Consider the following 20,686-nt stretch of genomic DNA (forward strand, 5'->3'; position numbering starts at 1 on the left):
TTATGCATATGTTACCTCGGTTTAAAAAGACATAAGACTCTTGATCCGAGGGTCCTGAGTTCGAGCCCTACATTGGGTGTAGAGCCCAGTTTTAAAAACCAGGCCGCCCAGCTGGCTCAGTCGGAAGAACGTGTGACTCTTTTCTGTTTGTTTGTTTTTGAGAGAGAGACAGAGCGTGAGCAGGGGAGGGGCAGAGAGAGAGGGACACGCAGAATCGGAAGCAGGCTCCAGGCTCCGAGCTGTCAGCACAGAGCCCCAACGTGGGGCTCAAACTCACGAGCTGTGAGATCATGACCTCACAGCGGCTGAAGTCGGACGCTCAACTGACCGAGCCGCCCAGGCTCCCCAGAGCGTGTGACTCTTGATCTCGGGGTCGTGAGTTCGAGCCCCACGTTGGGTGTAGAGATTACTAAAAACTTAAAAAAAAAAAAAAAAAAGAAGAAGAAGAAGAAGAAACAGATGGGTGGATGGCTTCCATATCGGACCGTCTGGGTGCAAATCCTGCCTCGGGTGTCACCCTGGGCAGGTTACTTAAGTGACTGTGCCCCTCCTTTCCCACCTCCATGAAATGGGGACGGTCACCCTGGCGTGAGATGAGCCACGATGGCCGTGTAGAGCCGTGGCTGGGCCCTGGTGAGCCCGTGTAAGTACCAGCCCACCGTTATGCCAATAAAACACCAGATCACAGGCTACGTGCGTCCCGAAGGTCCTTCTACCCGGGCTGGGGACTTGGAGGAGGGCCACGGCGGGCTTTAAGGAGCCAGGACTCCCTGAGCCACGTGCTGAGTGTCGTGTGTGCTGTGCGTGGTCAGCCTGGAAGAGGGGCCCCGGGTTTTATGCCATTCTTAAAGGGGGTCAGGGATCCCCAGTGTTCGTCGAGTCGGTTTTGTGGGGGGTTTTAACTAACTCACGTGAACTCCACTCCCCGGGGATGGAGATTTCGTTAGGTGTGGTTCACACCCCTTTAGCCGAATCTGCCGAGCTTCCTGAACCGTTGCCTCCCACCCGAGAGTGGATGTGCGCGATTAACGCAATATCGCCCGTCCGTGGAGACCCAGAGGGAGCAGAGCTGTGCTGAGGGGTGCGTGGGGGTCCCCCGCCCGGTGTGGCTCCTCTGGCTGCCTCTGCTCTGCTCACCTGACCGGTGTGGCCCCACCTCAGTGCCAGGCGGCAGGAGGGGCCCCTGGCTTGGCCGGGTCACAGGAGATGTGGGGAGCCCCACAGGTGGGTTGGGGATGGGACCGCGGACAACGATGTCTTCCCAGTGGTGCGGGGAGAACAGTGCGCCCCTTTCCCTCGCCGACGGAGAAGGATTTCCTGAGAGTTTTCTCACCATCATGTTAGTTCATTCAACAAATATTTTTTTTAGTGTTTATTTATTTTTGACGGAGAGTGAGACGGAGCACGAGAGGGGGAGGGCCAGAGCGAGGGAGACCCAGAATCCGAAGCAGGGTCCAGGCTCCGAGCTGTCGGCACAGAGCCCGATGCAGGCCTCGAACCCACAAACCGTGAGATCATGACCTGAGCTGAAGTTGGACGCCCAGCCGACTGAGCCCCCCAGGCGCCCCTCAAGAAATATTTTTAATGGGCACTTTTATTCGTGTCCTAGGGCCACCATAACCAAGTGCCACAAACTAGGTGGGCTTAAAAAAAACCTGAATGTGAGGCGCCTGGGTGGCTCAGTTGGTTGAGCGTCCGCCTTCGAATCAGGTCATGATCTTGGGGTTTGTGGGTTCGAGCCCCGCGTCGGGCTCTGTGCCGACAGCTCGGAGCCTGGAGCCTGCTTCGGATTCTGTGTCTCCCTCTGTCTCTGCCCCTCCTCTGCTTGTGCTCTGTCTCTCTCTCTCTCTCTCTCAAAAATAAACATTAAAAAAATTAATTAATTAATTAAAAAAACCTGAAATGTATCGTCTTAACAGCTCTGGAGGCTTGAAGCCTGAGATCTGGGGGAGGGCAGGGCCAGGCTCTCCGAAATGTGTAGAGAATCCATGCTGCCTCCCTCCTGCACCCCCGCCCCCCAGAAGTCTCCGGCACCATGGGCTGTAGATACGTCACCCGGTCCTGGCCTCTGTCTCCTCCCTGCTGTCTGTGTCGTTCTGGTGTGCTCAGTGTCGCTCTTCTTGGGAGGACGGCAGTCACGTTGGATTAGGGCCGCCCTACTCCGTATCACCTCCTCTTGTGTCCGAATCACATCTGCAGAGACCCTACTTCTGTATAATTTCACATTCACACGCACCAGGAGTTAGAACCTCAGTATCTCTTTTTGGACAACACAGTTCAATGCGTGTGCCTGGCTCAGCCAGCTGCTGCATGCCCAGGAGCCTCCTGGGCTTGTGGTCCAAAAGGGAGACGGGAGTGAACGAAACAAACCACCCCAGAGGACTAGAGGTGCTAGGAGGGGAGTATGACGGTGGGCGGCGGGCAAGACCGGCCCGTCACCAGGACCCAGGTGGTCAGGGAAGGCCTTCCCAGGAGGCAGCTTTGAAGGCGAAGCCTCAAGGGTGAGTGGGGCATTTCCAGCAGGAGGACAGCAGGTGCAAAGGGCCTGCAGTCAAACACACGGTGTAAGAATTTCACGTGACGTGGCTACAGTGTGCGTGTGCCGTAAGGCAAGAGCAGAGGGGACCTGGCCGGGTCTTGCCATCCCTACAGCTCTGGGAGGGGGTCGGTTTTATTCTAAGTTCGGTGAAAGCTGTTGCCGGATGTTAGGGAAGTGACGTGATCCGACTTCTGGTGCCGAGACATTTGAGTTGGGAGGGGACCTGAGAGAGGCAGGGAAACCAGGCAGGTTCTCCCAAGACTGATGGTGGCCCGGACTGGTTCTGATGGTGGAGGTGGGAGCCGCAGGCCATCTGGGGATGGGGGGGCCCTTGTCAGGGATTCACCGGGTGGCTGGTGGGGGCAGGGAGCAGGAGGCACCCAGGGGACTTCCCGGGTTCTGTCTCAAGACACTGGGTGGATGGAGATTTTACCCGGTCACGTGTGGACGGCTGCGAGGGAAGAAGGAAGGGGAAGGAGGAAGTCGTTTTCACATTTTTCTATTTTATTTTTTATTGTATCGTACAGTGAAAATCATACCTTCTGGGGCACCGTTCCGTGAATTTCAACGCACGTATAGATTCACGTGGCCACCACAACAGCCAAGACCCAGAACATGACCATCTTCCCATAAATCTCCCTCCGGCCGCCCCTTTGTGGCCCCCTGCCCCCCGCCCCAGCATCCACTGATCTGCTTACCGTCACCACAGTTGTCTTTCTGAAAATGTCCCCTACGTACCGGCATGTGGCACGTGGGTGCCTTTGAGGAACATCACGTCGTGGCCCGCCGAGCGTGGCCTTTTTTGTGGCCGGGTGGTGTGGCACCGTGGGATGGGTGTCTGCGTTTCCTGTAGCCATTCGGTCACTGTTGAGATATTTCAGCTGCTTTCAGTTTGGGGCAATTACGAGCTAAGCTGCCGTGATCGTGCTGGTAAAGGCTTTCAGGCGAACATAGTTTTCATTTCTCTTGAGTGAACGCCCGGGCGTGGGATCACAGTGCCCTATGACAGGTGTATGTTTAACTTAAAAGAAACCGCCAAGAGGGAGTGGGGGGATGCGGAGAGCATCAGGCCTGGGACGGGCGCCTGAGGGCTTGGATAGTGAAGGCTGGACACGGAGAACGAGCAGCCAAGAGGGGAGAAAACCCAGAAGGACGGGGCCCGGAGCCAAGCGGAAGGAGTGTGTCCAGGTAGAGCGGTCACTGTGTCTGATGCCATGGCGGGGAGAGGGGTCCAGACGGAGGAGGTCAAAGGTGACCTCCTGGAGAACAGACGTGGTAGAGAAGGGGCACGCAAGCTGTCTGGGGGAGGGTTCCAGGGTGGAGGCAAAAAAAATGAAACAGAATGAGTGAGGGATGGGGCGCCTGGGTGGCCCAGTTAGCTTGAGCACCTGACTCTTGATTTCCGGCTCGGGTCGTGAGCCCGGGGGTTGTGGGATCAAGCCTTGTGTTGGGTTCCATGCTTAGTGTGGAATCTGCTTGGGATTCTCTCTGTCTCTCTCTCTCTCTCTCTCAACGAAACAAAACAAACCAAAATGAGTGAGGGGTAAAAATGGGGTGTTGTTAAGGCATTTCGGAACCGTGACCCTGAAAGGGAGCAGGGATGGGGGCATGAGCAGGTGGGGAGAAGCGGGAAGGAGAGAGCTCTTCCTGGAAATGGAGAGGCGCCATGGCACATGGGCCTTCTGCTGGAGAAGAGGCTGGAGGGAGCCGCCAGGTGGAAGGAGGGCATGAGGGGATAGGGGGTGACCTTGCACCCCCCGTGAGGGAAGAGAGCACAAACACACTGAGGGATGGAATATTTGGGTCAGAATCCGGCTTCCGGCACTTCTGACGAGCCCCTGTCAGTTCTGGCAACCACAGATGGCCATCGCCGAGGCCCCAAGAGGTCTCTGTGGTGACTCAGCCCTCTTGGTGTCCAAGGGAAGCCCTGCATATGCATCTGACTCCTTCTTTGCTAGTTTACGGCCCAAGGCAAGTCTCTTCAGTTTCCCCAAGCCTCAGTTTCCCTGCCTAGAAAATGGGATCCCACTGTTGGAAGGGTTGTCTGAGAACTTGCAGGTTAGCTCGAGGCCCCACCTGCAGCAGGTGAACAAGAAACGGGGGCCCTTGTTACTTGGAAGGATCCGGCTTGTATTCACCTGGGCACAAACCTCATTCACAGGGGCATCCCTCACGAGGACGACCCTCTTCAGCCAGGGGGAGCCTCTGGGTCTCCTCTCCCCGTCTGGCGGGCAGGAAAGGACGCTCCACGCGGCCCAAGGGACTTGGGAGGACAGTGTTACCACCGGCCGCGGAGCAGAGAGCACAGCCCCCACAGCCTGGTGGTGCCACGGGGACGAACCCCAGCCCCCAGCAGGCTCTGGGCCCCCGGCCCCCAGCTTTGTGACCTGCAGGCTCGGGCAGGACAGACAGGGCTGCGGAGGGGCAGTGACAGTGGGGGGAGGGCCAGGAGGCAAATGGATTCGAGACTATTCTCAGCAGAGGGAGCCGGGGCAGGAGGCGGGGGGTGGGGATCATTCTGAAAGTTCTCTGGCATGTCGTCCCAGATCAAGCGTGGTTAGATTCACAGCTGCTGCCTTACACGCACCCTCCCCACGCACACGCGCGTGTACCTGCCCCACCCACCCACGGGCAGAAACCCGCTTCCACAAGCACCTGTCACGCAGCACATCATTCGCTGAAACCTTGAGTGCACCTGTTTCCCAGAGGCTGGCCATACGGTGAGCTGAGGCCTCAGCAGGAGCCCAGGGGCCACGAGGACCCTTCGTTCAGCTGTCCGGGACTTGGGGGGTCTCGGGACCTCTCCCCCGTTCAGAGTTGCCCTTTCTGAGCTTGGGATCCTGGAGGCCCCCTTGTAGTCTTCGGGGAAATGTCCCCTCCATAGATAAATCCCACCCCTCCCGCCCCATCGTCCTGAGCAGGGCCCTAACATGGACACGTATCACCACCCCTGCCGCCCCCAGAGACAGCATGGCCAGCATCACTATGTCATCTGGGGACATGACTGGCCTCCCCCTTCGGTCTTGCCCCTTCCGTGCAGAGGCCTCGCAGATTAGGGGCCCGGATGGTGGGTCCCTCTGACTGGCTTCTGGGCTGTTCCCTCTGCCCGAAACACAACCCGGCACCCCCCTTCCCTTCTCTGCTCCCCCCGCCCGCCGCCTTCCTGTCCGGCCAACTCCTCATCCCTCTGGCTTGGCTCAGACAGCCCCCCTCCGGGGCTCCCGAAGGCTGGAAGCCTGGACAGCCCCCCCGCCGGGACCCCCCACTCTGGTAGTCCCACGGCTTTGCCACAGCTACAGCGGCCACGAACGCACCCCCACTGGCCAGCACCCCACCCCCAGCCCCACCCCAGGCACTGAGCTGAGAGTCTGGGTCTGGCTTGTTCACTGGGTGAGGCTGGTCCTGGGAACCAAGTGGGTATGCCCCGTGTCAAATTCTTTCACTCGTTCATCTGTGAGCAAGCGAGCTGACCATCCGTAGCTCCTTCCAGAGCAGAAAGGGAGTAGCAGCTCAGAGCCAGCTTGCTAACACCTGTCACCAGGCCTGGCCCTCCCTCCAGCGTGCTGGGACTGCTCACGGGCAGGACACGATCTTTCGTCAACGGCCTGGCCAGGCTCCGGGGGCGGGGGTGGGGGGTGGGGAGCCTTTCCAGGCCGTCCCTGGTCACAGCCACTGTGCCACCCCAAGCCTCACACTGGGCCCGCCAGCTCCCCTCCACCAGCCTCCCCCGGTGGCTGGGAGGCTGCCTCTGGCTTTATAATGGGTAATAGGATTTATCAATAGTCTGGCGGAGGTAATGTACGTTAAAGCACTTAATATAAAAGGACTTCGCGCAGAAGCCCAAATTTGATTTGGCCAATGAACTCAATTGCCGGCCTGCCTGTGTTCCAGGAGGAGCGGCCACCAGCATTTATCCACATTATGTGCCCCCCCCCCCCCCCGCCCCGAGAAAGCCAGACCCCTCCCTGTGGCTCTGCCCTCAGGGTCCCACCTGCTGGGGTCTCCAGTCTCGTTCAAGGTCTCTGGCACCCAGGAGCCCTCTTCCCTCCCTCTAATACCCAGCCCTGCCCCCTTCCGCTAATTCACTAGAAAAGCCCGGCATTTTACTAGGTCCTCCTTGCCAGCATCCCTACTGTGTCCCTCTGGTCCCTCGTCACCTCTCCATCCAGCTGGATCCCTAAGCTTTTCCCCTGACCGTTGCTCGCTTCTTCAACGGCCGCCCCTTCCCTCCACTGCTGTGCCCCAGCCAAGGACGCAACCTCTCCCTTCAGCCCCCAGAGAAGGTGTAAGGCCCCCAGGCCATGGTGCAGAGAAAGAACACTTTAAAACCTGACCTTCGGCCAGCAAGCACCCTGAGATCCAGCCATTTCCATGGCCACCTGCTGGCTGGGAGGGGAAGTCCCCAGGGCCACCTCTCCCCCTCCCAGGGCCACATCCTTCCTCCTTGGAGGGCAGCCCCCCCCCAAGCCTGAGCCCCGCCCCCATGAGGGAAGTGCCCTTGGGGATGTCTCTCCCCCCCACTCACAAAAGAACAGTCTTTACCCAAAGGTAGACGCTCTGTCTGGCAGAGAAATGGGCAGACTCTGCTGCTTGAAAATAGTCATTGGTTTGTAACAGCTCTGGCCTTCGGGGTGTCGGGCGTGTGCAAGTCTGCTCTCTGTTCACCCTGCGTGTAATAACACACAGACAGGCGGCCAAGGTGGGGGTGAGGGGACACCAGGCAGAGGTGACCAGTTAGCGAGACCGCCGGGGCCCTGGGCTCTCCCCTGAGCCCCACGTGTGTGCCCCACGTCCCAAGGGGGTCTCTGAGAATGTCCTGAAGTCCTGGCGCTTTTGACCTTGGAGGGGAGCCAACCCCAGGGCCCCTCCTTCCTGCAGGGCTCCGGCACCCGCCTCTCTCGGTCCCCCCCACACACACCCCCCTGCCCAGGAGCAGATGACATCACTCTTTTCCGGCTGCCAGGCGTTGACCTACATTCCTCCCGCCCTCCTGTCTGGGAGGCACTCCAAACGCCCGCTCCTCTCGCCCCGAGGAGGGAAGGGCCCGCTCACGATTTTTGCGGGGCACTGGTGCCAGGCCCGCGGCCAGATGGTGCTCCTGCCGGCAGCTCCCAGGTGCCACCCGCCCTCCCCGCGGGGCAGGGCACGCTCTGGCCTGGCCCCAGGCCGGTGGCCCTGCCCTCCTGACAACCGCTTCTTGTGGCCGCAGAGACCCCAGCCGGGCCCGAAGGTGGACAGGAAGGGGTGAAGTCAGCCTGCCAGCTTCCTCCTTAGCGGGAGCAGAGCACGGGCCCGGACAGCTGGGGTTGTCTGGAGTGGCCTTCCCCTAGAGGTGAGGCCTGGCCCCGCCTGCCAACACTTGTCCCCTCTGGCTTGTTAGGGACTCATTGATCGGAGAAGGTGGCTGAGACCCTCTGTCTGGAGGGTGGGCAGCAAGAGGGGTCAGGGATTGGACTGGAGGGTCCTGACCCAGCCGTGTGCTTCAGCAGGGCCAGCAGGTGCGGCTGCCAGATAAGATGCCCGGTTACGTTTGAATTTCAGATAAATGACAATTTTTTTAATATAAGTATATCCCAAATATGTCATGGGATATACTTATACTAAAAAAAACCCCACACTATTCATTGTTCACCTGAAATTCAAATTTAACCAAGCACCCTGTATTTTTATTTGCCAGTTCTGGCTCTTCAGGGAAGTGGCTCCGAGATGACCGTGTGTACGTCCACCGGTGGGGACCCCCAGGCCTGGACGACAGGCAGGCTGATTTGGGAGTTGCTGGCCGCGGACAGGTTCTGGGGGAGGATGTCGACAGCACAGATGAGGGGGCCTATCTCAGGCTGGGCACTGGGGGCTGCCAGGTAAGGCCAGTCTGGCCCATCCTTGGTGGCCCACACTCCCACCTCTGTGACCTGCCGGCCGTCAGCAAAAGGCAGCAGTTGACGTCTGTGCAGGACTGGCTCTGTGCCCGACCCTGTGCTGGTGCTCACCATGTAACAGCAAACTGACGCCCGGAGGGGAGACTAACACCCCGAGGCTGGTCACCTGCCACCATTCGCTGCTCCAGCCGCGACGGCGGTTAACTGAGTAGCTGCTCTGTGCCAATGCCACGCGGGGTCTCATTCATTCATTCAACAGATACCGAGAGGCCCCTGCGTGCCAGGCACTGTGTTAGGCACTTGCGAACAGCCAGAGAGCCAGGTTAAAAATCTAAGATGTAATTCAACCCTTCCAGTTTGCAGAGGAAAGGGCTGAGTCCCAGAGAAATGACTTGCTCAAGGTCACCCAGCAAATTAGGAGCAGAGCCTGGAGGAGAGTCTGGGCTGCTGACTCAGCACCTCTCCTTCTATCCCTCTCCCTCTGTCCCTCTCTCTCCCTCCCTCTCCTCCCTCCCCCTCTCTCTCTCTCTCTCCATCTCCCACTCTCTCTTGGAGCCACTCCTGTGCTAGAGAATTCAAGCCTGGGATTCTGAGATGGGGCTGGGATTCTGAGATGGGGCTGGGGTAGGGAGGGGTAGCGGGTCCTGGGGGGCAGGGAGCATCGCTGGCCGGTGGCAGGCCCCGTGGGGCTGGCCGGCCTCACACTGTCCCTCTGTTCATTATTAAATAATGCTTCCTGATGGATGAGCTGGAAAGTGCTGTGTAGCAGGGTCAGGTGGCTCAGGTGATGGTTTTCTGGTAAGATTGATGGTTCTCAAAGGTCACATTCAGAAAGCAATTCCTTGGGAAAATTGATCCCGGGGATGCAGGGGAAACATTGGGGCTGGAGGTGCCGCCGGGCGTCTGGACCACCCACCCAGGTCTGGATAGGGGCACGCGCTGGGAGGGCAGGTGGGAAAGGGGCTGCTTTCTTCCGTGGCTGTTTGTTTCCTGGGCCAAGGCCAGGCCCCAGAATTGCCGAGGCTGTGGGGGGGAGGGGGGTGCAGGGAGGATCTGCCTCGCGCCCCCTCCCCCAGCCTTCACCATCCCTGTGCTATCAGCAGGAGGCAAGCTCCGAGAGCCTCGAGGTGGGAGAGAGGCTGCGAGGTTCCACCTCGGGCACCTGACAGCCCTGAGTTCAAATCCCGCCCATCCCCCCAAGATGCCTGGGGTGCGTTACTGACGCCTGACCTACCAGAATCTTGCCTCCTTACCTGGGGCATGGGGAGAGCGTGCCTTCTGGGTTTTCCCAAGGATTCGGTTAACAATGCACGTCGCCCAGCACCTGTCCACGTATGAGTGCTCAATAAATTATTGATATATGCTTGTTTTATTTTATTTTTTTTATTTCATCTCCCAAGGGCCTTCTGAAATAGCGAAGAGAAATCCCAGAAGGACAGCAGCCTGAGGGAGGGCGGGAAGGGACGTGCCTGTGTTTGGGGGACCGTGGGTGGGATGAACTTCTCTGGGCCCAGGTGTGTCTGACAGCCGGCACTGGGAGACCCTCCAGGCCACCGCCACCCGCCTGCTTGAGGCCCTTCCTAAAGTGGGGCTCGCCAGCTGTGTGGCCTTGGGCAACTTGCTTACCTTCTCTGTGCCTCATTTCCTTACCTGTACAAAGGTGAGAGTAATATACCCTTGGTAACGCTCTTGTGAAGACGGCAATTCATTCATGGGAAGCTCTCAAGTTCCCAGGCTTCAGCCACTTAGGCAACTCCTTCACTATTTTCCCATATCCCAACTATTATTCATTCGTTCATTCATTGGTTCATTCATTCATCCATTCAACAGCTTCCTGAGATATAATTTCCATACCACCCACAACACCCATTTAAAGGATGTAATCCAAGGGCTTTAATCTACTCACGGATACATGCAACCATCCCCACGGTCAAGCTCTAAAACGTTTGGATCACCGGGGCACCTGGATTAAGTGACTGACTCTTGATTTCCGCTCGGCTCATGAGCTTACGGTTCATGAGTTCTAGCCCCACATCGAGCTCTATGCTGACAGCATGGAGTCTGCTTGGGATTCTCTCTCTGTCCCTCCCCCGCTCCCTCTCTCTCTCTCTCTCTCAAAATTAATAAAGTTGAAAAGTTAAAAAGTTAAAAAAAAATCTTGATCACCTTCAAAAGAATCCCTGCTCCCCTCCCACCCAGCCACTGGCAACAATGAATCTCCTTTCTATCTCTACGGATTTGCCTAATGGGAACATCTCCGTGTAGATGGAATCACACAACATTTGTCCTTTCGTGTCTGGCTTATTTTGCTCAGCATAATGTCTTCAAGGTCCATCCCTCTTGGGGCAGGTTGTCAGGATGCATTCCCTTTTATGGCCCAATGGTACTCCGTTGTCTGTGTTCTGTTTTCCTGGTGATCGGCACTCGGGTTGTTTCTGCCTGCGGCTGCTGGGACTAAATGCAGCTGTGACCGTTCCTGAGCGCATTTTTGTGCGGACACGTTCTCGTATACTTCGGGGTGGCATCGCTGGGTCACGGGGAGTTGCTGGAGGAGTCTGTGGTCTTGTGGAGACCCTCCAGACCGCTTCCCAAGGCATGCCTACCATTTTCCATGCCCACCAGCAGCGGGTGAGGGTTTCAGTTTCCCCACAGCCTTGTCCTCACTTGTTAGGTTCTGTGATTTGGGTGCTAGCCACCCTAAGATGCACAGAGAGGGGTAACTCACAGTAATAATTTTGATTTGTGTTCGCCGGCTGGTTAGTGACGCCGAGCCTCTTGTCATGTGCTCGTTGGCCATTGGTGTATCTTTCCTGGGGAAATGTTTACGCAGATCCTTTCCCCATTTGAAAAACTGGGCTATTTGTCTTTTATTACTGAGGTGGAGGGGCTCGTTATGTACCCTAGATAGAAGTCTCTTATAGGAGAACTAATAAAAATGATAAATGAAATAATCATTATTATATTAATATATTATTATATTGATAGCATATATGATATACTAGTAATTAATATATATTATTTAATTATTATACCTAGGGGTGCCTGGGTGGCTCAGTTGGTTAAGCGTCTGACTTCGGCTCAGGTCATGATCTCACGGTTCTTGGGTTCGAGCCGCATGTCGGGCTCTGTGCTGACAGCTCGGAGCCTGGAGCCTGCTTCAGATTCTGTGTCTCCCACTCTCTCTCTCTGCCCCTCCCCTGATCATGCTCTGTCTCTCTCTGTCTCTCAAAAATAAATAAATGTAAAAAAAATCTATAAAAAATTATACATAAAAGATACATTAAATAACATATATTATTTAATTATATATTATTTACTATATTAATAGTATATAATATATACTATAATTAATTAATATAATTGATTTCAGTTACTGATTAAATTATTTAAATTAAATGTTAAATGATTGATTTAATTAAATATTGCAAATGAGTATATTGATAATAATTATTACTACATTAATAATAATTTGCAAAATTTTTCTCCCGTTCCATGAATTGTCTTCACTTTCTGGATGGTGGCCTCTGACACAAGTTTTTTACTTTTGATGAAATCCAATGTATCTATTTTTTTTTCTTCTGTTACCTGTGCTTTGGGCATCGTGGGTAAGAAACCACTGCTCTACCCGAAGTCAGGAAGATTTACCCGTCTGTTTCCGTTTTCCTGGTTTTAAGCCCTTCCACGTGGGTCTTCGATCCATGTTGAGTTAACCCCTGTGTGTGGTCTGACTTCATTCTCGTGCACGTGGATATCCCGTATTATTTATTTACTTGCTTGATGATTGCTTTAAGTGAACACACTTTATCGCCTCACCTAGGCAGTAACATGCCTCAGATCCCCAGGTTTGACGAGGTGGCCACTTCAAAAAAAAAAAAAAAAAACCACCGTGTGTTCAAAGTAAGCAGCAACCATGAACCTGTTTCCTCGCTGACCCGTGCAGCTCCCGCGGTCACGTGGTCGTGCGCGCCACCACGGGAGACGGTGCTGACGCTGACGCACACGAGGGGGGGGGGGGCGAAAGGCTGTGCAACAGGGGCTGACGGAGCAGGGCTTGTGAACCCGCCCCCCCCCCCCCCCATGCAGAAGTGCCGCTTGGCCTTGAAACTGACCCGTCTGCCAGCCCTTGGCTTTAGGAGAAGGGGGCGGGGCCTGGCAGCGGGCGCCAGGTGGAGGGAACGGCCTGCGCCGAGGTCCAGAGGAAAGCAGGATCAGGACACCTGCTGGACAGAGACGGGGAGGGGGCGACACAGAGACATGGAGAGACATAGAGAGAGGGAGAGAGCCCCACGCGCGCACGCACACGCACAGAGCCAGCGACACGCAGAGCTTCCCGCAAAATCAGGCAGACGAAGAAGCACCTCCACTGCCTGGGCTCCGTTTCTGTGCCAGCCCTGGTGAGGCTTCCCCCCGCCCTGTGGGCTTCTCCTGGCAGCCATGCCCAGCAGGGAACTACTCTCCTTGCCGGAGGAGGCACGAGCTCATTCCAGGGCTCAGCCAGGGAGGGTGGAGAAGCCAAGACAGCTGTGGGAGAGGAGGCCTGTGGGAGGGGCCAGCACGGGACTGGGGCGGAGCTGGGGTCAGGATGCGGTCCGGTCCGGAGGAGCCGGCTCCGTGGCCTTGGCTTCTCCCCAGCCTGGACCCCACAGGAATGTCCAGCCCTGACACCCCAGACCCCCTGCTACCCTCGTTACCGGACGCTTCTCAGCTTCAGCTGGTCTTTATGCGTTCTGAACAAGCCAAGGTCAGTGTTATCACCCAAAGTTGAGGTGGCCATCGTTTCTTTATGTAGCTGATACCTAAAAATATCCCGTCCTCAGACCAGAGGCATGGAACACATTCCTGGTTCCACACAGCTGGGGTGTTCCTCTCCAGCTAGCACAGTGGGATGTTCAATAGGAATTCAGAAGGGAAAAAAAAAATCTTGAGGTCAAATACACTCTGCAAACAAACTTTTGCTAGACAAAGACAGGTTTTCTTTCCTGCAGAACTTGTCAGAGCCTGTGATACGCTAATGCACGCTGTGTGTGGGGGGGGGGGGGGGGGGGTTGGGGAGAAGGGTGTTGGCATTAGGGAAGCGTATGTGCTGACTGGTAAGCTTAAGCACAGGACCTCTCTTTGCCAGGGACTGTCTCTGGGGTCTAGTGTCCCCAGGAGGAAGAGTGACCAATGCCAACAGGTGCCTGCCCGTGTCCCTGTGCCTTTCTGGGAGCGGAGCCCATGGTGGGCCCACGGTGCGTACACGGCTGTGGTTTGGAGCTCCGGAGAAAGAGCGAACAGGCTTCTTCAGGCTGCGTGTGTTCGGCTCTGAGCTGCAGTAGAATCTCGACAGGGTCAGGGCCCAGGCTGTGCGGGGGAGCAGGAGTTGAAAGAATATAAGCTTGGGGCACCCGGGTGGCTCAGCCGGTTGTGTCCAACTCTTGACTTCAGCTCAGGTCATGATCCCAGGGTCGCGAGCTCGAACCCCGCGTCGGGCTCTGTGCTGACGGCTAAGAGCCTGGAGCCTGCTTCCGATTCTTCGTCTCCCTCTCTCTCTGCCCCTCCCCCGCTCACACTCTCTCTCTCTCTCAAGAATAAACATTAAAAATAAATAAATAAAAGAATACAGCCTTCAGACCTGCTAACACCAGGGATAGCGCCTTTGCCTGCATCAGAATTCTTTTTTTTTTTTTTTTACTGTTTATTTATTTTTGAGAGAGAAACAGAGACAGAGCGCAAGGAGGGGAGAGGCAGAGCGGGAGGGAGACACAGAATCCGAAACAGGCTCCAGGCTCTGAGCTGTCAGCACAGAGCCCGACGCGGGGCTCGAACTCACGAACTGTGAGATCATGAGCTGAGCCGACAGACCCACTCAGGCGCCCCTGTCCTTGGCCCCGAGACTTGAGTCACAAACAACGGGAGGTAGGTGACTGGGAACAGGGTTTCCCAAACAGCCCCCCTGAGACCTGGAAGACCCACTTCTCCCCCAGAGGAAGGGCCTGTGTGAGCTCAGCAACCAGCCCCTCCCCGCCCTGGCCTGACTGCCCGGTTTAAACTAACGTTTGTCATCTGCTTATAGATGTAATACCTGCTCACGATAGTGTAGAAAACGTGCCAAGTGACAGAGAAGAAAATAGAAACCATTCATCATCCCATCCCCTCCCGACCTGGGACAACCACAGTGATGCCCAGGTGCCCTTTCTGTCGGTGGTTTGGGTGTGGATAGATGTACTTTGAGTGTAACCGGAGGCTGCGTGTGTCAGTCCTCCTGGGCCGCCGTAACCGAACCCCACAGACTGGCTGGGTTACACAATGGACACTCGCTTTCCGGACGGTTTTGGAGGCTCGAGGCCCATGATTAGGGCGCAGGCAGGGTTGATTTCTGGTGAGGCCCCACTTCCTGGCTCAGACGACCAACTGCTCAGGTGTCCTCACTCGGTGGGGAGAGAGCTCTGGTGTCCTTCCTCCCTCGAGGCCCCCAGGGCCCCACCCTTATGACCTCATTTAACCTTAATTACTCCCTCAAGGCCCCGTGTCCACACATGGTCGCACGAATGGCTAGGCCTTCAACATGTGGATTTAGGGGACACAATCAGCTTATAACTCTTCTCACGTACAGCTCAGTAACCTGCTTGTTTCCGATCCACGTCCTACCCCATATTCGCCTGTGGGACTCTGGAGTTGAGTATCGCTGAGTTCCAGTCGCAGGCATATCTTTGGGCAGCCTGTGACTCTGGGCGAGATACTTAACGTCTCTGGGCCTCCTTTTCCTGGTCCGTAAAATGAAGGTGACAGTGGGGCCAACTCCCGTGGTCATTAAAGCCTTGGATGAGATGCGGTCTGGCCCACGGTCCGTGCTCTGTGAGCGTGGTCTTTTCATTTGTATTAGGAACATTTCCCACGTTTGAAATAGCCTTTAATGACACATGTAATATAACATTGTATTAATAGCATCTCCTCCTTGCCTCGCAAACGCTTGATCCGCCTTCAGGCCTCAGCTTAAAACCCTTCTTCCTGGAAGCCCATCGTGCTCCCCCAAGACGAAGTTAGGACCCCCTCCCGCCGTGATACCCCCTCCTGGGTATGATGCTTGGGCCCCGATAACCATTGCCATTAATTAAAGATTTGCACGATTACCGTTGTTAAATTCATCGACTTCGGGTTTTAGAGCAGTTTTAGGCTTACGGAAAATTGAGCCCGTGGTGGAGAGAGTTCCAAATACCCCGTCTCCCTGTACACAGCACCCGCCCCCATACGCCATGTGCAACAGCTTTTTTTTTGTTACATGTGTTGCATTTGTTACAGCGGATGAGCAGCGGTGCCTTGTTATTATTATTAACCAGAGCCGCAGGTTTACATCAGGGCTCAGTCTCAGTGTCATTATCAGCATTGTGGGTTTGGACAAATGCCCAGTGTCCTGCATCCACCATGACAGTGCCACACAGAACGCCTTCACTGCCCTGAAATTCCCCCCTCCCCCATCACTGATGTGTCGATCATTGCCCTCCTAGACTCTATACTCCACCAGGGCAGGGACCCCACCTGCTTTGTTGACCGTTCCATTCTCTGTTCCCAGCCCAGAGCCTGGCACGTAACAGGGACCCTATATATACATATATTATTTTGCACATTTTAATAAAAACAGGATTCTGCTACACGCAGCATTCTGCAATGTGCTTTTTACACACATTGACAATACTCCTTGGAAATCTTCCCGTATCAGAATCTAGAGCACTCTTGCTTCCTTTGTGTCACGCAGGACTTGCAGCATGCATGCGAAACTAACACTGCCATGTACCTGTCACCCAACGTTGGCAGTTAGCAACTCGTGGCCTCTCTGGTTTCATCGGTGTCTCCGGCCACGTTCCTCCTTTCCGTGCTATTCCGAAGCAAATCCCAGACACCAGATAATTTCATCTGTAAAGACTTCGGCATGTGTCTCGAAAAGATAAGGACTTTAAAGAACTAGAACCCCAACACCATGGCCGCGCCTAATCAGCGTTAATTTCAGATCGTCAGATAGTCTTCAATTTCCATCTGTCTCGTGAGCATAGTATTTGCTTGTTTGAGTTTAGAGGTTGTTTGAACCAAGATTCAGATGAGGTCCTCGCCCTGCCTTCGGTTGATGCCTTTGAGGCCTCTCTTGGTCTAGGTCCCCCCCCCCCCATCAAGTTTTGCCCCCTTGTAGTTCATCCGGTAAAGAACCTGGCTCGTCACTTCCGGAGTCCCCTCTGTCCGGATTTGGCTAACTGCGTCCCGCTGGTGTTCCTTAGTGTGTTTCTCTGTCCTTGGTAGTTGCTGCAGATTCATAGCCGGCTTGATCAGCTGGCTTGATCAGATTCGAGCTCCGTTTGGCTGAGATCGCTTTCGGGGTCCCGTGGGCCCTTCCCTTGGGAAGCCTCGTCCCGCCGGCCGTCTCTTGTGAGGTTGCAGGCTGCTGACGCTCAGAGCCCAGAGCCCAGAGCCGTGCATGGAGTGAGGGCTGCTCCACGGTGGCCTTCTAATCCTGCTTTCTTTTCCGCTTGTTAGCTGGGATGCTTCTATAAAAAGAAACATCCCCTCATCCCACATTTGGTTACCCGGAGGTACAGTTTACACAGGACAGACAGGACATGCCTGACTCCCTCCCTTTATTTACCGGATTTCAGAATAATGAGTTGCCTATAAATATTTGAATGAACGAATGAATAATACATGTGTGGATGAACCGACCGGGGGGTTGGGGAGCGGGGGTTCTCTCCATCTGCCCTCAAGGGCGTGGGCGGAGGCGGGGAGCAGGGGTGCAGCCCGGGGCGGGGGCAGGGGGGGGGACCTGGCCTGCGGGGGGAGGGCTGGTGAGCGGCTCTTGCCGCCCGCCAACCTGCCTCCGTCACGAGCAAAGATGATGAGGATACAGCGTCTGGGTCAAGGTCGCCGCGTGAGCCTGCCCCGAGATGCAGGAAGGCCCTGCAAACACCCATCAGCGAGGGGAGCGGACCGGGGCGGGGGCGGGGGCGAGGGGGGGGGGCATCTCTGTCCGTCCCGGGAAGGGACTGAAAGGCTGTGCTCCCTGCCGAGCAGGGCGGTGGGGGATTTTTGCTGTCCTGAAGGAGGGCGCTAGCCTCCTGGCCGCGCTCTCCTGTCCCCGGGGCCCTGCCCGCCTGCCCCCGACGTGCACTGAACCTCTCTGGCCCTCCGTGTCCCCCCAGGTGCAAGTGCAACCTGCACGCCAGCCTGTGCTCCGTGCGCGAGGGCAGCCTGCAGTGTGAGTGTGAACACAACACCACGGGCCCCGACTGCGGCAAGTGCAAGAGGAACTTCCGCACGCGGTCCTGGCGCGCCGGCTCCTACCTGCCGCTGCCCCACGGCTCTCCCAACGCGTGTACGTAAGGGCCGAGCGGCCACAGCGCCCCCCAGCGGTGCCCCCCCACCCGCCCCCCAGCCGGCGAGGCTGTGGCCCCTCCCGCCCTTCAACCTCGGGGGGGGGCGTGGGTCGCGCACGCACACGTGAGCACACGTGCGCACAGACACGCGTGCGAGCGTGCGCGCACGTACACTCGCGCCCCCGCGTTTTCCGCGGCTCGCCAGCGTCAGGCCTTGTAAGACCCGCCTGCCTCTTGCAGGAACCGAACCCCCCCCCCCCACCCCTTCTGGGCCCGGCCAGAGGGAAACCCCAGCTGAGCGGCTCGTCCTTCCCCTTCTGGGCCCTGCGGGCTGGAGAGAAGGCACCACAGGGTGTCAGGAGGAGGGTGGTGGAGGCCCCTTCCTCCCTCCTGGCCGTGATTTTCAGCACCACCCCTCATACCGGGCGTCCGTGGGGCATTTACAACCGGCCACGCGGGCACCACATGCTGCGTGGTCACCACGACCCTCAGATTGGCTCCTGGAGGCGGGTCTCCTATTAGCCCATTCTCCAGGGCGGTCCTTTGAGGCCCTGGCCTGAGATCCCCGCAGCCTTCCCCGCCTTCGCTCTCTGCACAGTCCTCTCCTCCGGGCTCAGCCTCCCCGGGCCGGGAACGTGTTCCTTGGGGCGTGCCCATCCGTGCCTACATCGTGAACACCCGTCGGGGGACCCCACTCACCAGGGACCCCCAGCATAGTCCATGGCTGCTTTCATGAAATGACAAATCCCAGGGAGCCCCCGAGCTGCGGTAGGGACGCTGCACCCGGCACAAATGTACAGCTTCTCGCTCAGCTCTCACAGCTGCCCGGAGGGCGGGATTATTATTACCCCCGTTCCCTAGATGAGCAGATTTGAGGCCCAGCAGCCTTAGTCCAGCAGCAAGCTATGTGCCAGTCACTGGGCGTCCTGCCCCGGGGCCACCCGCCCACCTGCCCGCCCGGGCGCCCCCGCAGGAGCCCCTCTATTGGTGCCCTCCCTCCGCCAACGTGAAAGATTTATGTGACTTTAGGCTGATCAAAGCTGGAGGCCTCACAGCGAGGCCATGACAGGCATGTCGTGCCTGTGCTGGGCGACAGGCCTTTGAAGGTCTGACTTGCCAGGCACTCAAAGCACTCTGGGCCTTCAAAGGCGCCCAGAGCTCTGGGCGCTGACAGCCGCCCCGCCCGGCTCCCTCCCCACCAGGTGCCCGACCCATCTCTTTGTTGGAACCGGTTCTTGAGGCCTTTCTTTAGTGGCTGTCACCTCCCTCTCTGACTGGCAGTCTGCCTCCCTATATCTGTCCTGCTGGCCTCCCCATCCCTGCTCTCTGCCCCACCTCCTCTCCATCCTCCACCTGGAAGGATCTGCCGGAGTCTCCTGACGAGGCACTGACAGTTTCACAGACCTGCTCAGACCCACAGGCCACCTGCTCTGTCCAGCCAGCAACGGGCACGCGCGCACACACACACACACACACACACACACACACGCCAGGCTTTGCCTCTGGACCCTCTCCCCTCCATCCTGCAGGGGCAGGTGAAGCCCCTTGATTTTGGGGAGCTCCTGGAGCTGGTCCCTGCTTCCCCAGAGTCCCACCCCGCCCCCCAGGGAAGGAGGGGTTTCTTCTGGGATACCCGGGAGCAGAGATGAAGCTGGAGGTTCTAGTATCCTCAGCCTAACGCTGTCCCCGCCCCTGGGACCCCCACCTTCTCTAGGACAACGAGAAGAAAACAGCCCCCAAGACACAGACAGAAACAAGTCACTCCCAGGCTAATTTTGCCCTCACCACCCCCCCCCCCCACGTCTGCATCTCAGTAAATGGCACCAGCACCCAGGGAGCCAAGCTGAAAGTCTTGGGGGGGGGGGTCACCCCTGACTCTGGACCTTCCCCTCCACCACCACCAGCTCTGGCTCCCCATCTCCTCCCTTGCTGCTGCAATAGTGGCCCTCCCCTCAGGGCCCCTCCAGTCCCCTCCCCTCTGCAAGCAAAGGGCGCTTCTCACCGGGGTGCCCCCCTCCCCTCATCACACCTCACCCCCAGGCCCTCAGAATAGAATCCTAGCCCAGCCCCCACGCCCCCCTACAAGGCCCTTTGAGATCAGGGGTCCCCTGATCTGTCCCTGGCTGTCCTGCAGGGCTCACTGGGGGTGGGGGGGGGGGGTCATACACCACTCTCCACACCACAGCCTCCCCCCTGGAGGGCCTCCCAGCATTCCAAGGGGCATCCTTGCCCCTGTTCTTTCTTCCAGAACACCTGGGCGGGGGTGGGCGGGGGGAAGCCTGACAACAGCTCCTTCCCTCCGGTGCTGATGATTCTTACCATGGTATCTCCAGACTCCCCGGTCAGACCATGACCTACACCTCCATCACCCCCCCGGGGCACGGACACGCACGGACAGAAGGGCCTCTGCCACTCACAGGCCTGTGGCCTCGGACAGGCTATTTCACCCGGAGCCCCGTTTCCTGATCCGTGGAATCAGGCCCATCCCAAAGCCCTGTGGGGTTGTGTGGGGACTAAAAGGCCCCCATGGGGGCCGTGCTGGGCACGTGCCTGGCGCATGGCAAGCATTCAGCACATAGCAGCTGCTACGATTATTTTTCAATGAGTCATTCGGCCACGTCCACATGTCCCCAGACAGGAACCCACGCGGTGCTTTCTCCCTGGTGGCCTGTGCCTGGTGGCACCCCCGAAGAAAGGCCCCCACCTGCACGGCAGGACCTGAGAGTCGAAAATCAAAGAAGAGGGTGCGGGTGAAGCCCCCAGTGGAGCGTTTGACCCTTACCAGCAGGTGCCCCGGGGTTAAGTCACGGCTCTGAGACTTCATTTCTGCATCTGCAAAATGGGCTAAGGCGGCCCCTCCCTCTCAGGGCTCAGGATGAAGTGGGATCATCGCCTCCAGGTTTCCTTCCCCCAGCCCCGCCATCCCCTCCTGT

The 20,686-nt window shown here is 57.2% G+C and overlaps 1 protein-coding gene across 11 annotated transcripts in view; it reads left to right on the forward strand.

Moving 5' to 3' along the window:
• The window catches only part of NTNG2 (netrin G2), a 67,970-nt gene that overhangs the window by 36,208 nt on the left and 11,076 nt on the right, over positions 1 to 20,686 (forward strand). For all 11 annotated transcript variants that reach the window (XM_078436318.2, XM_078436317.2, XM_078436322.2 and 8 more), the window contains one exon: positions 17,580 to 17,752. In XM_078436318.2, coding sequence (XP_078292444.2) covers positions 17,580 to 17,752 — 173 coding nt within the window. The remainder of the gene's footprint in view (positions 1 to 17,579; positions 17,753 to 20,686) is intronic.

Source organism: Panthera onca, chromosome D4 (assembly GCF_046562875.1).
Source record: "Panthera onca isolate mPanOnc1 chromosome D4, mPanOnc1 haplotype 2, whole genome shotgun sequence".
Lineage (NCBI taxonomy): Eukaryota > Metazoa > Chordata > Mammalia > Carnivora > Felidae > Panthera > Panthera onca.